Below are 18,987 nucleotides of genomic sequence, written 5' to 3'. Positions count from 1 at the left end.
TCGATAAGCAAACCACATTTTTGCAAACAGGCAATCGATGCATACAGACTGGGAATTTTTTAGGTGTTTTGAAATTATCTTTTTGTCTGACAGCAATTGTCCTTCTGGCTAAGAAAAGAGAGGTGGCAAAAGTGGACAGCGAGAAAGAGTGGAGGGGGGGGGGAGCACAACTGATGATGGAAGGTGAAAGTGGGATAAGGAAGAATAAAAGGTGGTGGTGAGGGTGGGGAGTGCAAGGACACAAAAGAGAATTGAGAAAGGAACAATCTTTACCTGGATGGCTCCTCTCAAGTTAATACCGGTCTCGATGGCCACATAGTAGGAAGCCTGCAGAAAGGTCCTCTGCAGTATCAGCGCCAGGAAAAGCAGCAGAGAGAGGACGTAAGGACTTGCCACAAAGTCATGCGACGAGATAAAATGAACGCCAAAGAACTGCTCCTGTGGGAGAGTTTAGACCTTTCGTTTGACAAACTAAGCTTTGCTCCAAGGACGCAATGCAGCAAGAGGTCATTTTCCCCATAATGCCTGTGAAACACCCACATCCGATTCAAGGGTGCTTCAAGTTTACTCTAAACCTTTAATATTTATAACTCCTCTTGTATGCCTAATATAAAATTGATACTTCCATTATTTTCAAAGGTATTCTCCAGCGTTGGACACCCATTTCCACCACCTCTCAGGTGCTCTTTCACACAAATGTCCTTGACAGGCAATATTACCATTCGCTGCAGTCAATAGTCTGTAAATTTCAATTGGCTTGGCATCATTTCTTTCATAATCGCTCTTCCACACCGGTTATCTCACTCAATGTAATCTTGCTTTTCAGCACGTGCATTAAAGCAGGTAACATGTTTATCACGAGATGCAATGGTCCTTTTATTTATCAATACACAATGGCAGGTGAAAATCTTCCCACGGGTCTCGATGCAAACTGGATGGGAAACACTACAGTGATTGGCAGAGAGATTGCGACATTGTCGGCAGCCATGTTGAATCCCCCAAAAAGCAATGCGATGACCGTGAAAGATGCGCTTCGCACCACGAAAGAGACATCATTTTATCCCCCAACAACTGGGGGCTTATCTTTTGGGTCCTGTCCGTTCGTCCATAACCTTGACTCGAAAATTACAATGCATTTCTTTCATATTCGGCACATGTATGCAATAGTATCTGGGTGTCTGGGTCAAATGATTTTGTGATTGGAGCCAAAAGTCGCAGGACACACGATTTTAATTCTGAACTTTGGCAATTATTTAAAAACTTTAATGGAAGACAATAAGACAAGATTGTATATCCTTTCGAGAACCATATATATACACGAGGTCTGTTAAAAAAGTATCCAACCTTAATTTTTCGTGCGTAAACAAATGAAGCTTGGGAGGCGTGGTTTGGTGCACGTATGTAGGCGATCCGAATCCGTATGCGTGAATATTTTCCCGTCTGCAGAAGCTGTCAATCGCCGACAGACCGTCGATGAGTGAGGAAGTGTAAGTGAGCGCCGTCGGATTTTCGTTTTTGACAAAATGACGGATCACTGTGGTCTCATCGCCAGTGATCACTGTGTTGAAGAAGTTGGGATCGCTGTTCACAGTCTCCAGCATGTCCTGTGTGATCTCCAAATGGAGTTGCTTCTGCTCGATCGATAGCAGCTTTGGCACGAACTTCGCTGAGATTCTCTGAAAGCCAAAATCCACAGTCACAGTGGAATGAACGGATCCAATGCTGACGCCCGCCTCGTCTGCAAGTTCTCTGATCGTGATTCAACGATCCTGCATCAGCAGGGTCCTCACTTGGTCAATGACGATCTCATTTCAGGATGTTGAGGGCCTACCAGAACGTGCTTCACTTTCCACTGATGTGCGACCATCTTTGAAATGGTTGTACCACTCTTTTATCTGTGTGGTGCCCATTGCTTCTTTCCCGAAGGCCTGTTGAATCTTGCAGATCGTTTCCACTTGGGAATCGCCAAGCTTTACAGAAAATTTGATGCAGTAGCGTTGTTCAAGTTTTTCAGTCATTTTGTCAAAAACGAAAATCCGATGGCGCTCACTTCCACTTCCTCACTCATCGGCGGTCTGTCGGCGACTGACAGCTTCTGCAGGCGGGAAAATATTCACGAATCCGGATTAGGATCGCCTACATACGTGCACCAAACCATGCCTCCCTAGCTTCATTTGTTTACGCACGAAAAATTAAGGTTGGATACTTTTTTAACACACCTCATCTATATATATATATATATATATATATATATATATATATATATATATATATATATATATATATATATATACACACACTTTACCATCTCTGCAACCAACACACAACATTGAATTATTAAATTTATTTATAAACACTTTTACCATCTCCACCATCGATATACCACCTTGAATAATTTATTTATTTATTTATATACACTTTATCATCTCCACCACCAACACACAACTTTTAATTATTTATATCCACTTTACCATCACCATTACCGACATAACACCTTCAGCTTTAGTGTTACGGCCCAGGGTTCGAGGTTTTCCACGAGGGGAAGCACTAGAGTTCCTCTTGAACTCCCGGCCCTGAGGCCAACAGCTGCAGATAACTCCGCAGCTCAGTGGGTTGTTGAGCAACCACGAACACCGATTGGTACTGTCAATCCTGGCAGGGTGTTACTACTTCGCGTGGGTACCTTACCTTTGGACGGCCGCACCAAGCGAGTTTCATGCACTCAATGCATACCCGGATTCCTGCCAGGCTATGCAGTGAGTGTGTGCTGGCGAACAAGAGCAAATCATTTGGGGTAGAACTTCCTGACTAATTCTACGTGTGGACTACACTGAACCAATGGAGGAAAAGACGTTACAAACCGGGTACTTTCACAAGAATAAGCAAGTTTATTAACACCAAGGGTGAGGAAAGGTATGTGGATGATAAGCAAGGGATTTAATACAAAAGAAAATACATGTAGCAGGGAAAGCAAGGATTGGTGAGGTGTGGCAAAATAAATGCAGATATTTACAAACACAAGAGACACAGTGCAGAGTTATCACAATCCTAAAGCTTCTACAATGTTAATTACACTAACAAAACGTGCCATCAGAATCATTCCCCAAGGAAATTAGGAAGTCCACAGAGAGAGAAAGTACGAGGCTTTGGTGACCTCTTTCTACCATGTGCGGTCAACGAACCAATGCAAACCCAATCACTGGGAGGGGAAAGTGGGGGAGGAAAACTGAGGGTTTCTATGGTGTGTGGTCAGAGGGAGATGTGGTGAACGGCACAGTGATTTGCATGTGAAGTGTGGAGAGGAAGGTGTAAAGATGTGGATCAAGAGGGGGTTAGATATAAAGCAAAGAACATGAAAGAAGATAGTCTTAACAAAGAAGTGTAAGGAGGTCTGTAAGTGTACTGTCTACAACTGTGCCTGGTCTGGCATCTGGCTCTTGCTAAATGTGCTAAATGAGAAGTCGAGCTGCTGGGATTATGGATTTCCTGGGTTAAAACTAAGATCCAGGCTTTCAATGACATCTTGAATGCTGATATCTTGTCTGTATCTGTATGTCGTGAGGATGTTGAGGTCACGGAGAGATTCACTTACCTTCGCAGTGATATGCATGCCTCTGCTGGCTGTGAGCCAGGGTCAATAGACGTCTGGGTCAGACCTGGGGAGTCATGGATTCACTGGATCATGGGGTGTGGCGCTGTCGGTACCTGTGCAGGAGGACGAAAGTCCGAGTCTTCAGGTCCTTGGTGCTTCCAGTATTGCTCTATGGATGTGAGACTTGGACTCTGACCAGGGTTCTGAGATGGAGACAATTCCTTTGGAACCAATTCTCTTCGGAGAATCCTTGGTTATTGCTGGTTGGACTTTGTGTCCAACGAGCGGTTGCTAAGAGAGACTCAAATGAGATTGGTTTCCTGCATAGTCCGTGAGTATCAGCTGCAGCTGTACAGACATGTGGCTTGTTTTCCTGATGCTGATCCTGCTCACAAGATTCTCTCAGCGAGGAAGCCTCGTGAGTGGAGTGGGCCAATGGGCCGACCACGTGCCTTGTGGTTGCAGTACATTGATCGGCATCTCAAGGACATGGGGATGGGCCAGGCATCTGCCTGGGGGATGGCCAGACAGAGGCCCCTGGAGTACCAAGGGAAAGTGGATGCAGCGACGCGCTGCTCCGCCGCATGCTCCCTTACCTGACCTGACGTGACCTGTATTGTGTGATTTCATGATTACCTTCTTGTTCTTTCCCATCCCAGTTTTAAATACACTTTATAAACTCACTGGTTCTCTGAGTTATTCAGACCGCTATAGATCACTGGCTGAGAAAAGCTGCCTTGGTTTGAAAATCCTTTTCGAGGACATTCAGATTTTGGGTGATTGAACACCCATTAGTAAATTCCTCGCCGGTCAAAACCACCGCGTGATTTTCATTTTAACTACGACCACAGCGAGGTAAGTTGCCCGGGTGCACCGCTCGATCGACTATGGGCATTCCAAATTGAGCTTGGTATCGGAGCAGATATGCCCTTAATCTGGCTCGGAGCGTCTCGGCCGCTTGGCCGATGTGATCCCCATAACAACATATTCGCCTTTTAAACAAAACAGCTTTTGAGATGTATAACTCAGCTCCACAAATATTACAACCAATACGTTTTGTTTCAAACTATTGGCTTACGAGCACCCCCCCCCCATCTAACAAACCCCCTGTACTCATACACCACCCAACAAACGTGAATCGCACTGGACAACAAAAAAGAAAAACTTTCCGTCTGCTACTGAGTTAAATGTAGGTGTCCTTCATTAATTTGAGCATTCCAATTCCAAATCTGAAATTAGAATTGATTCAGCACATCAAAATCTTTAGTTACAGAAAAATGGACATTTTTTCAGGCATTGTTTATTCAAATAAATCAAGCACATTTCATATAAACACATCGTATAATGCACAGTAACTGATAACCATAAACTGAAGCACACTGAACAACATAAACACATTGTATAAACTATAAAGTATACATTAACTGTTTAGAAATGTTTTAAGCACTTGCTTTTCTGCTTGAGACTGGCAGTGATTTGTCTCTGAAGAAAACAGTAGTAGTCCCCCATCATGTTGGGGGTTGAAACGCCCCTGATAGCGCATCTCCATTGTGCTGATATCTTGGTGGAACCTCTCACCATACTCATCACTCACAGCATGAAGGTTGGCTGGTAAGAAGTCCAAGTGTGAATGAAGAAAATGCAACTTTAGCGACATACGGCAACCCATTTCTTCAGAGGCCTTTATCACATCTTTGACCAACTCAGCAAAGTGGGCTGCTCTGTGGTCTGTGGCTCCCCAGGAAACTGTAGACGACCAGTTTGAAAGCCTCCCATGCAGCCAGCTGCAGTGGGATGGCGAATGACATCGACGTTCGTTTCCCATTTAACCATTGTGTCAATCTGGAGGTACAAACTGTGCAACATATGTGTGGTGCATATGTTGCACGGTTGTACACCTTAAAACCGAAGTAATGCTCGTATGCGATCATGAGATGATTGGTTATGTTTCTCTGTTTGCTACAAGTCATATACTTGCCACAAATGTACCAAACCAGTCTGCACTGTTCAGACACATTCGTCTATTCATCTCAATCAAAAAGATAATTTTAAAAGATAATATTATGATATTAATATAATATTGAAGTATACACAGAATTTAAAAAAGGACACTCAAAACACGTGACGTTGGATTTCCAACTTTTTCTGTAACTAAAAGTCCTGTCATGTGGGTTTAATTCTGATTTCAGATTCAAAATCAGCAAACTCAAATTGGTCGAAGACACATACTTTCACCTTAATAACAAATTTGTTGTCGTCCTGTGTAATAATGAGAGTTGGTTCGGCCAAGGTCACATTTGCTCAATGGCGAGGATACAGCAGCCATTCGCCCTCTGAATTGACAGAAACGTGCGGCGGCTGCAGAGAAACTGAGGTAGCCTCAGGGAGGCCCTATGCCGTTTGGCTATATTTTACAGACCGTAGGGGCGCGTTATAGCGTGGAGTTATAACTTTTTTATGGAATTATAGTTATATGGAATTATAGCGTGGAGTTATAACTTTTTTTCATTTCTACGTTCGCCGTAGCAATTCGACAAGCCAAGCTATGCCGTAGATGTGTTCCACGTCGACCGTACTTAGGGCGTAGGGTGGGCTTGCATTATTCGTGCGGCTGCTGTAAGCTCTTCTCAATGAAAAATGAATTTTCCCAACCCCCAAAAAATTACGGCGGCCGCACTATTTCCACGGTCGCCGTACGGTGGCCTTGCGGTCTGTGTGACTACCTGCAGGCAACGCAGGGTCGACGCACGGTTCCGGTACGTCCGCCATGCACCTACGTAAGGCCTCCGTGGCAGTCTGCGTCGACCGTGTGTTCACCATGCGCTACCGCTAGATATCGGAGTATAGGTGTTTGCCTATACCGTGGTGCCCCCAGAATCCCAATTTAATTCATTCCAGGAGGCTGTTCGGATTGCAAAAAGTTCGGATTCCAAAAATATTTTCCCAATAAGAAATAATGGAGTGAATTAATCCATTCGTGGACCCAAAGAAAACCCACTTTCAAGACACTTTAAACTGAAATTACCCATGTTTAAGGTAAAATAAGATGAGTAAATGACCTTTGGTGTTGGTGTATTGTATATAAACTGGTACAATCACCACATCCAAAGGTCCACACAGGCTCGTGCTCCGTCCTGGGTTCCGATCGCTCGCGCACTCTGCGAGAGCGCTGCCCCCAGGGCAGCTCATCAAACATGATGCCCGGAGAACCACAATCACTTTCATCAAACGCATCGGGCTAACGTAATCATGGATATTCCAAATTGCAACTGGTTTTGCTGTGAAATTCAATCCTTGCCTGACAGTCCGTTACACCACGTGATCGGATTGCCTTTTTTTTATTAATTAAAACACAAGATGATTAAAAAAATAAACATCACAAATGAAGGTGAAAGCACGAGGTAAGGCCTGTCACATTTGGCTCGGCGGCTGGAGGGTCCACAAATTATACGGGCACTTGCAATTATAAAGCGGCTGCAGTATTTCCATGGTCACACAATGTTGCAGTCATATGTTTTTAGCAGCGTCTCGCGTAGGGAACGCTGCTCATAGAGAGCTCGGCGTTGTTCTTCTTCTCCTTCTTGTTCTTCTTCTTCTTGTTCTTCTTGTGAAGACAAAACCTTAATCTCCCGGACTCGGCTCTTGTATATACAAGATCCGGATCACCTTAAATACTGAGCACATGTACACATCCTCACACAGACAGTGCCTTTTGAAAGCGTCTATCATGAACTTTTAAATATATTCAGACATTTGCTTTAAAGTTTCGAAAAGTTGACGTTACTATTTAAAGATTATTCCATTTATCGTTTTGTAATTTCGTAAATACATGCTATATCGTAAATACATTATGACGGGTTTCGCTATTGGCTTAATGAAGGCACATGACGAAATATCGGAAGTTGTTGTTGTTGTTCTTTTTTTTAGCTGACAAAACCTTTAGGTTTTGGATGCTGCTCTTGGACACGTTTGACCTTGTTATTTTTCGGGTAGCCACACGGCGTATTTATAAATTGTGGAGACCGAAAACATGGGTGTGCCGTATGGTCTTTGATTTGATGTCGCACGGTGACCTTAGGGCGTTCCTGCGGCAGCCATAGAATTTTGAAGGCAGACGCAAGGCGACCGCAGGGGGACCCTAAGCCGAACGTGCGGCAAGACGGACGGTAACGAATGGGTTAATTTTTTTTTTTTACCAGTTCTTTTGTTTAGGCTTGTCGAATTTCTACGGCGAACGTAGAAATGAAAAAAAGTTATAACTCCGCGTTATAATTCCACAGCGACCTTACGACCTGTAAAATATAGCCATACGGCGTAGGGCCACCCTGAGGCCACCTCAGTTTCTCTGCGGCCGCCACACGTTTCTGTCAATTCAGAGGGCCTACGGCTGCCGTATCCTCGCCGTAGAGCAAATGTGACTGAGGCCTAAAGTATCGATCGACACATGAGAGATGCTTTCACGAGGACTTCCACCGATGAACTGAATGAACAAAGCGCGAAGATGCGGTTCGAATAGGTGGGGAAGACACGTGAACAAACATGAACGCTACGTTGTGTTCGGTTTTTTAAAATGTATTAGGTTTTTAGGGCAAAATTTTCTCGAAAAAATTGTTCGGATTCCAATTTGTTCAAACAATGGGGCGTGCGGATTCTGGGGGCACCACGGTATATTATAGTTATAGTATATTCAGTTCTATATACTGGTATATTTTTAAGCCTGGTGTTGGCGCAGTGGTTAGGGCAACGGCTTGGGATCCAAAAGGTCCTGAGTTCAAGCCCCGTTGAGCCCCTGAATTAATACACCAGGGGGTTGACTCAGCCTGTCATCCTACCGAGGTCGGCGAAATGAGTACCAGTGTACTGGGCCGGTGTATACCCCGGTTAAAATAGGTGAACCATTTCCCTGTGTCGTAAGAGGCGACCAGGGTTGCGTCAGGAAGGGCATCCGGCGTAAAACATGTGCCAGCGGATCATACAGATGATCTGCTGTGGCGACCCCTAACGGGAGCAGCCGAAAGAAGAAGAAGAAGATACTGGTATATTTTTATTTCAGTAAAAAAAAGAACTGGTATATATACCCACTCGTTACCATCCGTCTGGCCGCACGTTCGCCTTAGGGCCCCCCTGCGGTCGCCTTGCGGGCACCTTGCGTCTGCCTTGAAAATTCTATGACCGCCGCAGCGACGCCCTAAGGTCACTGTGCGACATCAAATCAAAGACCGTACGGCACCCCCACGTTTTCGGTCTCCACAATTTATAAATACGCCGTGCGGCTACCCGAAAAATAAAAACATATGTGACTGCTACATTGTGTGACCGTGGAAATACTGCGGCCACCGTATAATTGCTAGTGGCCGCAGATTTTGGAGACCCCACGGCCGCCGTGGCAAATGTGACCTAGGCCTTAGCAACACCATAAAGTTAAATTCCTTCAAAATCATTTCTCGACATTACATTACCCTGGTATTTAAAATTAAAGTTCAGGTCATATTTGAACCTGCCACGTTAATTGACTTTCACGTCGCATAATATACTTTGGCCAAGGTACGAGCACAGTGGCCTATACTGTACATGCAAAAGTCATTGTAATCATTCACATCCACATTGCTGAAAAGGGACACCTTGGTTCGTGAATTACCAAATTGTGGTGTACGAATCCAGCTTACCCAAGTTAACACTGTCCAAAAAATGGAAATTTCATCACATCATTTTCACAACAATGGCAATGTGATTGGCATGTTGTGAAATGCATAGTCCAAGGTCATTGGAATAGATTCGTAACCATAGTGACATGGAAGTTTCTCTGTCAGGCACGCGGGAATGGCATTTTGAACTGTAGATTTCATTTCCAGCTTTGATAGACCCATCACCCTGCAATGGAGTTAACACAGCGATATCGTGGGCAAGACTTATTTCATAGGATTTGTGGGGGAAAAATGGATGATTATGCAAAACGAAATCGTTTGCCCAAAACATCGACAGTAATTTTGGATTCAGTAAGGCTGGCAGGATAGCCTAGACTAGAGGTGTGCGCAGGATAATCTCCAGATCGCCTTTGAGCTGTCGACACTGCATTTGAATCTAGGCCCAGCTATCACAAATCTAGGCCCAGCTACATGTCATGTAGGGTGAGGCATGAATGTGTGTGCGCCATCCATCGGAATGACATTAAAGCGGAGGACTCATCTTCCGGTACTGCTCATCTGTTGATGATAAATATCTTATGGTGTCATTCCAGAAGAGTAGGCAAGTTATAGCCGGCACCATGAACAAATAAGAAAATCCCTGCGAAAATCACGTTCAGTCGAAAGTCAGGCCTGGCCAACCGATTCATGAAAGATTCAGAACAAAAGCTTTCCCCAGCTGACCCTGCAATAAGGTGGGAATAACTGTGGCCATTTGAGAAGTAGTCGTATATCCATTATACATTCAGCAATAACTAGAAATTGTTTATGAAAACGAGGCTTTGCCAATGTTCGTGTTGGCCTGTGGAGGTAGACAAATCGAATAATAGGTTTTATCATATGAAAGTTAAGAGTGGTGTGCTCACTGCTGTGGGTAGCAAAGTAAAGCTGAAATTTCTGGCATTGATCCTTATGGGTTAGAGAGTCCGCTCTGAGTTTGGGAGGTGGGTGGTTCAAAGAGTGGTGTGCTCACAGCTGTGGGAAGCAAAGTAAAGCTGAAATTTCTGGCATTGGTCCTTATGGATTAGAGAGTCCGCTCTGAGTTTGGGAGGTGGGTGGTTCAAACCGAGTCATACCAAAGACTAAAAATGGTACATGATGCTTCCATGCTTGATGCTCAGCATTAAAAAAAAAGATGGAAACATGGTCAAGCAACACTGAAAAGGCAATGGCAAACCACCCATTATGACCATTGCCAAGAAACTGCTTCGGCGCACGAATGCTCCGTAAAGAGTATACTACATCATCTGCAAAGTAAGTCCTATAAAACTATGTCTTCGTCAGTAAATTACGTGGATGTATAAAATACATACGATTGTAAAGTGAGTGTACACAATAAAACAAAAAGGTATGTTTGTCTGCTGTATGAACATAACCTTCCATCGTCAATGCATTGTCTACAAACAACACAAACACACCAGCACATAAACACCACCAAAAAAAAAGAAGCACACAAAACAACTCTTGGTGAGGGTCTGCAATCTCCTATTGCTCTTTCTAGTTACCTCCGCCACCCTAGGTGGACGGAGGTTATGCTTTCACCCCTGTTTGTTTGTCTGTCTCTGAGCAGGATATCTCAAGAAGTTGTAGATGGATTCGGCCGAAATTTGGTGGACAGGTTGGGTTTGTGACAAGGACGAATCGATTCGATTTTGGTGAAGATCCGAATCCGGATCCAGATGTGATAATTTTTAAGGTGATTTTTCACCATTGAGAGATTGGGTCAAAAACTATGTATTGCAAGTTATCTGAAAAAGTTGATGATGAGTTATGAAAAAACGAGGCGGAAGAGTTGGTAAGATGACAAGAACAAACCGATTCGATTTTGGTTCAGGTCCGCATGGAGATCTCGCCTATCAGTGGGATACAAAATGTAAACTGTTCAGCCTGGTGGATGTATGCGTTCTACAGAGTGCCGTTCTAGTTCAGATTGTTATTGAGTGGTTCCATGTAGAAGTGTAGAACAAGAAAAAGAGCAATCAGACATTTCAGACCCTCACCAGGACATGTTTTGTGTAGTATTTATGTTGTTTATTTTGTGTGGTGTTGTTGTACTGGTGTGTTAAGTAATTAACAACAAACATGACTAGAAATGTCACTTTGTAATTGCTGGCAGTGATGACCGGGTACCAGGACATCCCCCTTTGATGCAGCCCCTCTTTGATTGGATACCTGATCCTGACCGATGACATTTATTATTATTCAACTTAATTCAGAATGGGATTTTTTTTTGTATACCTTGTCAAGGCTCATATCAGAGATCTGTGGAAGGGAGAGGGAAGGGGTGGGGAACATGGGGTATACAAGATGGACATTACAGGAACTTTCAGGAAGAAAAGCAGGGAATTTGAAGGAGGTGAGTTTGGGGTGGATAAATGGGGGGAGAAAAGATCGTGATTTTGGATGGGGGAAGATAAGAGGTGGTGGTGAACGGCTGTTTTGAAGGCCTGGAGGGAAGAATAGGATTGAAGAGTGTGATAACTCCGGAGCCGACGGGTCCCTTATCGGACCGAAGATCGCCAATAAGTCGGCCACGTGGGAGAGGGTCGATTGCCAATTTCAATTTACCGAAATACCCACGTCGTCCAAACTACCGGGGAAATTCACCCTCGGCGGAGCTCGAGCGGAACGAGCCAGTAGCGTGCTCGAGCCGTGCGTAACCCGAGCGGATGGTTACCAAGATCCGTCGGTCCAAACGTATATCTACGGCAACAACGGCCTTTCTAATACCCCAACACGCATCGTGTTAAACCAAGAAAAGAAACACAAAAACGAGCTGATACATTTAACAAATATGGTATTTATTAACAGTAGGTGGGGAAGGAGGGAAGCACGAAAGGGCTTACGAAAAGATAACACGAAAGAGTTATCACGACTAATAAGAGATGCAAGGCAAATAATGTACAGCGAAGGCAATTAACAATTTACTACTTAAAGACGGGCCCACTGACAGACACACACACAGATACCCAGAAGGACATGGACCTGTCCACTTCGTGTGGTTTGGCTAACACAAGGGAGCCAGGCCAGCGTCGAGATGCGCTCCGAGGAACCAGGCTCCAGCGATGGGACGAGCAGAGCCCAGAACACGCGCTCGAGGAAATGGCCCGAAGAACCAGGCACCAGCGAGAGCGATCAAAGTCCAGAGATCCGCTCAGCGCTCGTCCTGACAACCAAAACTCTCTTCTTTTTCCAGCAGATCCGTCGCACTTATCCTCGGCTCTCCTTTCCTTTCTTTCTCTCCCGCACCATCCGTTTAGGCGTGGCCCTCTCTCATTGGCTGCCCGACGGCAATCTTTCGCCATGTTGTACTAATGGAGAAGGATGTCAAGTGCCTGCGCAAGTCCTAACTATTATTTAATCTTAATAAAACTTGGAAGATTTTAGTTTTTCATGAAACCTCACCATTTGGAAGGTTCTGCAAACTTCTATTGCAAATTTGAATTTTTACCATAGTAGCTAAAAGCCCCTATACATATATATATATATATATATATATATATATATATATATATATATATATATATATATATATATATATATATATATATATATATATATATATATACAGTCAACCCCCGCTTCATCGCGGTTCACCTATCGCACCCCCGGTTCATCGCGGGTTTTCCCTTGGAACGTAACTAATTTTTTCTGCGGATTCCCCCGGTACATCGCAGTAATAATATATAAAATATAAATTATTTAAGCAATAAATTATAACGCGTGGCGCTCGAAAGTATCTTCATAATAAAATAAACAAAAAAAATTTGTATGTTTGTCGACACAACGCACGAGACAAAGACAGAGAGGGCGCGCGATTCATTTCTCCTTGGCGCTGATTGACTGCTGCCCACGAGGCGCACTCTCGCTGTCTTGAGTGTTTCGCTTGTGAACGACACAGATATTTTCTATGTTTTTTTCTCCAAGCCCTACGATGCCGCCCAAAGGAAAAACGTTTGCCATGGTTGGGCGCCATTACGGTTTGAATGAATCGACCATACGCTACATCAAGAAGGACGAAGCCAACATCAGCGCTTTACATTCGCAACACCCTGCAGCACCTCATGGAGGCCATGGATTCCAACGACAATTTTTCTCTGAGGGCGTATTGGCTGAATTTCACGATAGCAACGTGTCTCCAGATAATTCAGAAGGCTCTACAAGAAATGAAAAAAGAAACCTTAAACGCCTGTTGGAAGAAGCTGTGGCCAGAATGCGTCCACAAATACAAGGCCTTTTCTCCAGACGAAATTCACCATTCAGCAATCGATAAGGCGGTCAAGCTGGCGAAGATTCTAGGAGGAGGATTCAACGACATGACGCACGAAGAAGTGAATGACCTCATCGAAACCAACTCTGACCCATTAACGGACGAGGATTTGGCTGAGCTTACGAAGTCTGCATGTGAGGAGGAGGAGGAACAATCTGATCCATCGCAGGAACACGACGACGAAGGCCTCTCACTTGAACGCTGAGCAACAATGGCGAAAACTCTCCTCACCACCATGAAGAAACAACGCCAGCAACTGCCCATCACAATGTTTTTGCAACGTTACTGAGTTTACAGTAAGCATTTTTATGCTTAAAATGTTTTCTTTATGTGTTTACAATGTGTTTTGTGGAGGCGTCCATTCATCGCGGGAGGGTTTGGAACGTAACCCCCGTGAGAAACGGGGGATTACTGTATACATATGTATATGTATATATATATATATATATATATATATATATATATATATATATATATATATATATATATATATATATATATATATATAGTAGACTAGGTGCAAGTCGGCAGCGTGTAACTCGTCACTTCACCTAAGTCGGCAGCGTCAAAAAGTCCCGAATTTATCTCATGTTAAATCCCTTTGAATAAAGGGTCATCCCTCTGTAAGTCGTCATCTCTAAGTCATCACTTCGTCTAAGTCGTCAGATGTTGTCCATTCCCACGTAATGGAAACTTAAGTAAACTACCACTCCTAACTCGTCACATGGAACTGCTGCCTCATGAGAAGCCCGATTTCATGGAATCGTGATGCTCGCTCATTGGTGTACACCGCCAGTGATAAGCTATTTATAACTGCGTACACATGTTGATCGCACTGCAGGCAGGCCAATGGCGACGAAGCGTAAGCTTACAACTAAAACCTACCAAGAAAAATACGACATTATCCAGTTTTGCGAGGCAAATCCACTGATGAAGAAAACAGCCATTGCTGAGAAGTTGGACATCAAACGGCAGACATTGAATGATATCTTGAAGAATAAGGGCAAGATATTTGGACAAGTGGAGAAGATCGCGAGGCCGGTGGGAAGTGTGAAATGCGTGAAATGTGTGTCCTTTGAAGATGTCGATGACGCGCTCATCATCTGGTTTCGGCAAATGTCGGCTCAGCCAAATATTCGGTTTCAGCCGATTCGGCCGATTCGGCCAAATATTCGGCCGATACTGTCTTTCGGTGGAGGATTGCCCAGCCAACATCATGGAATACAATGACCGGTTTGAATCCTTTCTCATGCACCAGATGCCCAAGAGTTTGAGGCAGTCAAACATAACGGATTACTTCGCGAAGAAGTAAAGGATCGATCGAGCTTAGTGTTGAAGTCCGATCATGATTTTATATTGGCTTGTTTTGTACATTACCGCACTCACTTACACATAGGCATTGAGTGGTATTCATCACCACGATGACTGTGTGTCATGTAATTTGTCACCATACCATCACCGATGGTATACGAGTTGTCTTTCAGAGTTGTTCATTATCTTTACTTTTGATAAACTGATTCATGAATTCCATCTTTGCTTGATCACTTTCCAACTCACCAACTCACCCCCACCTATGCCCCGAGGATTGCGTTTTCCTTTTGGTACAATAGCCGGCTCTTACACATATGTGTCCAGGCCACGCGCGACTTCATCCTTCACCCCACAGTCATCATGAATGTTCACATACGCGTAAGTCGTCACATTTCTAAGTCGTCATTTTTTCTCGGTCCCGATGGTGACGACTTACGCCTAGTCTACTGTATATATATATATATATATATATATATATATATATATATATATATATATATATATACAGTAAAGATATATATATATATATATATATATATATATATATATATATATATATATATATATATACAGTAAAGATATATATATATATATATATATATATATATATATACAGTAAAGATATATATATATATATATATATATATATATATATATATATATATATATATATATATATATATATATATATATATATATATATATATATATATATATACACGAGGTGTGTTCAAAAAGTATCCAACCTTAATTTTTCGTGCGTAAACAAATGAAGCTCGGGAGGCGTGGTTTGGTGCACGTATGTAGGCAATCCTAATCCGTATGCGTGAATATTTTCCCACCTGCAGAAGCTCTCAGTCGCCGACAGACCGCCGATGAGTGAGGAAGTGTAAGTGAGCGCCGTCGGATTTTCGTTTTTGACAAAATGACGGATCACTGTGGTCTCATCGCCAGTGATCACTGTGTTGAAGAAGTTGGGATCGCTGTTCACAGTCTCCAGCATGTCCTGTGTGATCTCCAAATGGAGTTGCTTCTGCTCGATCGATAGCAGCTTTGGCACGAACTTCGCTGAGATTCTCTGAAAGCCAAAATCCACAGTCACAGTGGAATGAACGGATCCAATGCTGACGCCTGCCTCGTCTGCAAGTTCTCTGATCGTGATTCGACGATCATGCATCAGCAGGGTCCTCACTTGGTCAATGACGATCTCATTTCAGGATGTTGAGGGCCTACCAGAACGTGCTTCACTTTCCACTGATGTGCGACCATCTTTGAAGTGGTTGTACCACTCTTTTATCTTTGTGGTGTCCATTGCTTCGTTCCCGAAGGCCTGTTGAATCTTGCGGATCGTTTCCACTTGGGAATCGCCAAGCTTTCCACAAAATTTGATGCAGTAGCGTTGTTCAAATTTTTCCGTCATTTTGTCAAAAACGAAAATCCGACGGTGCTCACTTACACTTCCTCACTCATCGACAGTCTGTCGGCAACTGACAGCTTCTGCAGGCGGGAAAATATTCACACATACGGATTAGGATCGCCTACATACGTGCACCAAACCACGCCTCCCTAGCTTCATTTGTTTAAGCACGAAAAATTAAGGTTGGATACTTTTTGAACACACCTCATATATATATATATATATATATATATATATATATATATATATATATATATATATATATATATATATATATATATATATATATATATATGGCTGCTGAACCATGTGACCGATGACATCATCAATTTTCTTCTGCTGACCAATTTATCTCTGGATGACCCTCAAAAATTTTCACACTGATGTAGCGTTCTACGATGCAATTATGATGTGATAATGAAGGCATCTATGACATCATAAAAATGATACCTATTCCCCATGAGGAGTACTTGCCATGTGCCAAGTTTCAATTTTTTCCATGGAGTGGTTTTGGATATACAGAGGTCCAAAGTTTTTCCTTTTTGCAACATGGCTGCCACACCATGTGACATATGACATCATAATTATCGTTATAAACGGTCTGCATGAGGAGTCGCTCCGATGGTGAAAATTGTGTGTCAATCCGACAAGCGGTTACAGAGAAAAACTGTACTCAAGTTCTCTGTGGACAAACAGACAGACAGACAGACAGACAGACAGACCCAAATGCAATACCCTTTCCTCTGGTGAGGGTAAAAATGTAGAATAATAAGATTTTTAAAATTCAAATGCTATAAGAAAATATAAAAGTATAAAGTTGAGATGGATATCTCGGTGGAAAAGGGAGAAGAATTAGAAAACTCCTCGGAGTGTGACATTCTATCGGTTCAAACAAATGGACAAAACCATGAGCAAGACACTATGTCACAATGCAAATGCCATGACTATCCATACATTCAATGAGAAACACATTTATATGGAAATGAGGGTGACGGATGAAGGAACCAAATAAATATTTTATATTCAAAAAAGCAAAACACTAACATTCATACAGAATCTCTCAACACGCTGAGCTATAATGCTTCAATAATGGCAATCATAAATATAGCCACAAGACAACTTGGATACAAATCATCATGCTCCTGCATATAGATTGCAAACCGAATGGAATATTTATGTATAAATGTGATTGTTTTATTATTATTATTGTTATTATTATTATTATTATTATTATGATTATTCTATGCCATGTATTTCATGTAGCTTCAAAAGATTATTTTGTTCCATTCCACCTTTGCCTTTTTTTCTTTTTTGCCACATTTGCTTGTATACAGGGTTGATGTGGAGAAAGCAATTTGAAATGAGAACAGCATACCTCCATCAGGCTGAACAGTTTATGTTTTGTATCCACCAATAGGCTGGATCTTCATCCGGACCTGAACCAAAATCTAATCGGCTTGTTCTTGTCACTTACCCAACGAATCCACCAAGTTTTGTCATAGCTCGTCCATGACTGTTTGTGATATTGTGCTCACAGACAGACAAATAGACAGACATGAGTAAAAACATAATCCCCATCCACCTTCAATGGTGGAGGTAATAAATCACAAGGAGACAGGTCTGGGGATTTTGAGGGCCAAGCAATGGATCCACCATGGCCGATTCATTTGTTGGAGAATGTTGAATCAAATAATTTACAAACGGCTCGTTCACGAAAACGACAAGAAAATGAACGTTGATTGAAAGGGAATGTGGACAGGTTGAGTTCTCAACAAAACTTCAAACATTAACTGTTCCATACAAGTTTCAACTGGAAAGTTGTGTATGCTTGTTGTATCCCATAAATTAAAATGGGTACCTATTTAAAGGACACCCTGTAAAGAGACGACCACGTGAAGATACTAATGAACTGCAGACTTACTGGCTTGCCCTGTGCCTCGCTGCGATGGCTCAGATGGTACACGATCCCAGAGATGCAGAGCGGCCCAGCAAAGCTCAGCAAATCTGACAGGTATCGATACGTGCTGCTCAGTAGGATAGGACGTCCAAACGCCCTGTACATGGAGCGCCAGATCGATGGCGTTTGCCGGTTGTTGTCTGCCGCTGAACTCTGGGCAGCAAATCAAAGGCAACATCAAGTGGGACTGGAATAAAATCGTTGTACAAGCTCGATTGTAGTTTTTTCAAGGTAAGTACGTAATGATTCTCCAACCCTGTAAAGTTTACCCGTCTAAATTTGTCTACCGTCTACTCGTGTCCTTGTAATTAACACAAGAACAAAAATTTTCTCCTAATGTCTTTCTCCTCCATCCAATTGATGTACACGCTCCACTTTTTATCCTCTGCTGTCATCAGCGTTAACATTTTGATCTTCCCCAAAGCTTGCTCGGTGGCATTATGTCGTACATCAAAAAAGAAACCCACCTTCTGTTCTTCGTAAGCATCACGGAAACGAATGTAGTTGGTGAGAGCCCGCATGGTAATGGGCAGCTTGCCGATGGTCTTGAGATCAATGGGCCTGCGATGGGCACTCATGATGAACGAATTCATCCACCAGTACGTGGCCTTTGAGAGCAGGTTGACAAATGGTTGCAGAAACCGCACACCCAAGTCCTGCAGGTCCTCTGGTGGCTTCACTTTTTTGGGGTTACGGAAGCCCACATATTTCTGGCAGAAAAACAACATGGCTGCCAAGTAGCATGTATGCAAGCAT

At 43.0% G+C, this 18,987-nt stretch overlaps 1 protein-coding gene across 5 annotated transcripts in view; it reads right to left on the bottom strand.

Annotated features, from left to right (window-relative positions):
* The window catches only part of LOC147025782 (ATP-binding cassette sub-family C member 9-like), a 175,192-nt gene that overhangs the window by 125,449 nt on the left and 30,756 nt on the right, over positions 1-18,987 (bottom strand). For all 5 annotated transcript variants that reach the window (XM_085880567.1, XM_085880568.1, XM_085880569.1 and 2 more), the window contains exons 6-8: positions 18,699-18,941; positions 18,196-18,384; positions 274-438 (exon numbers count right to left, since the gene is read on the bottom strand). In XM_085880567.1, the coding sequence (XP_085736693.1) occupies positions 274-438; positions 18,196-18,384; positions 18,699-18,941 (597 nt within the window). The remainder of the gene's footprint in view (positions 1-273; positions 439-18,195; positions 18,385-18,698; positions 18,942-18,987) is intronic.

Source organism: Eptatretus burgeri, chromosome 5, assembly GCF_056783735.1.
Source record: "Eptatretus burgeri isolate ZD-2024b chromosome 5, Ebu_testis_v1, whole genome shotgun sequence".
Classification (NCBI taxonomy): Eukaryota; Metazoa; Chordata; class Myxini; order Myxiniformes; family Myxinidae; genus Eptatretus; species Eptatretus burgeri.
The sequence above is the reverse complement of the archived record's forward strand: the minus strand, read 5'-3'. Positions and strand labels throughout refer to the sequence as shown.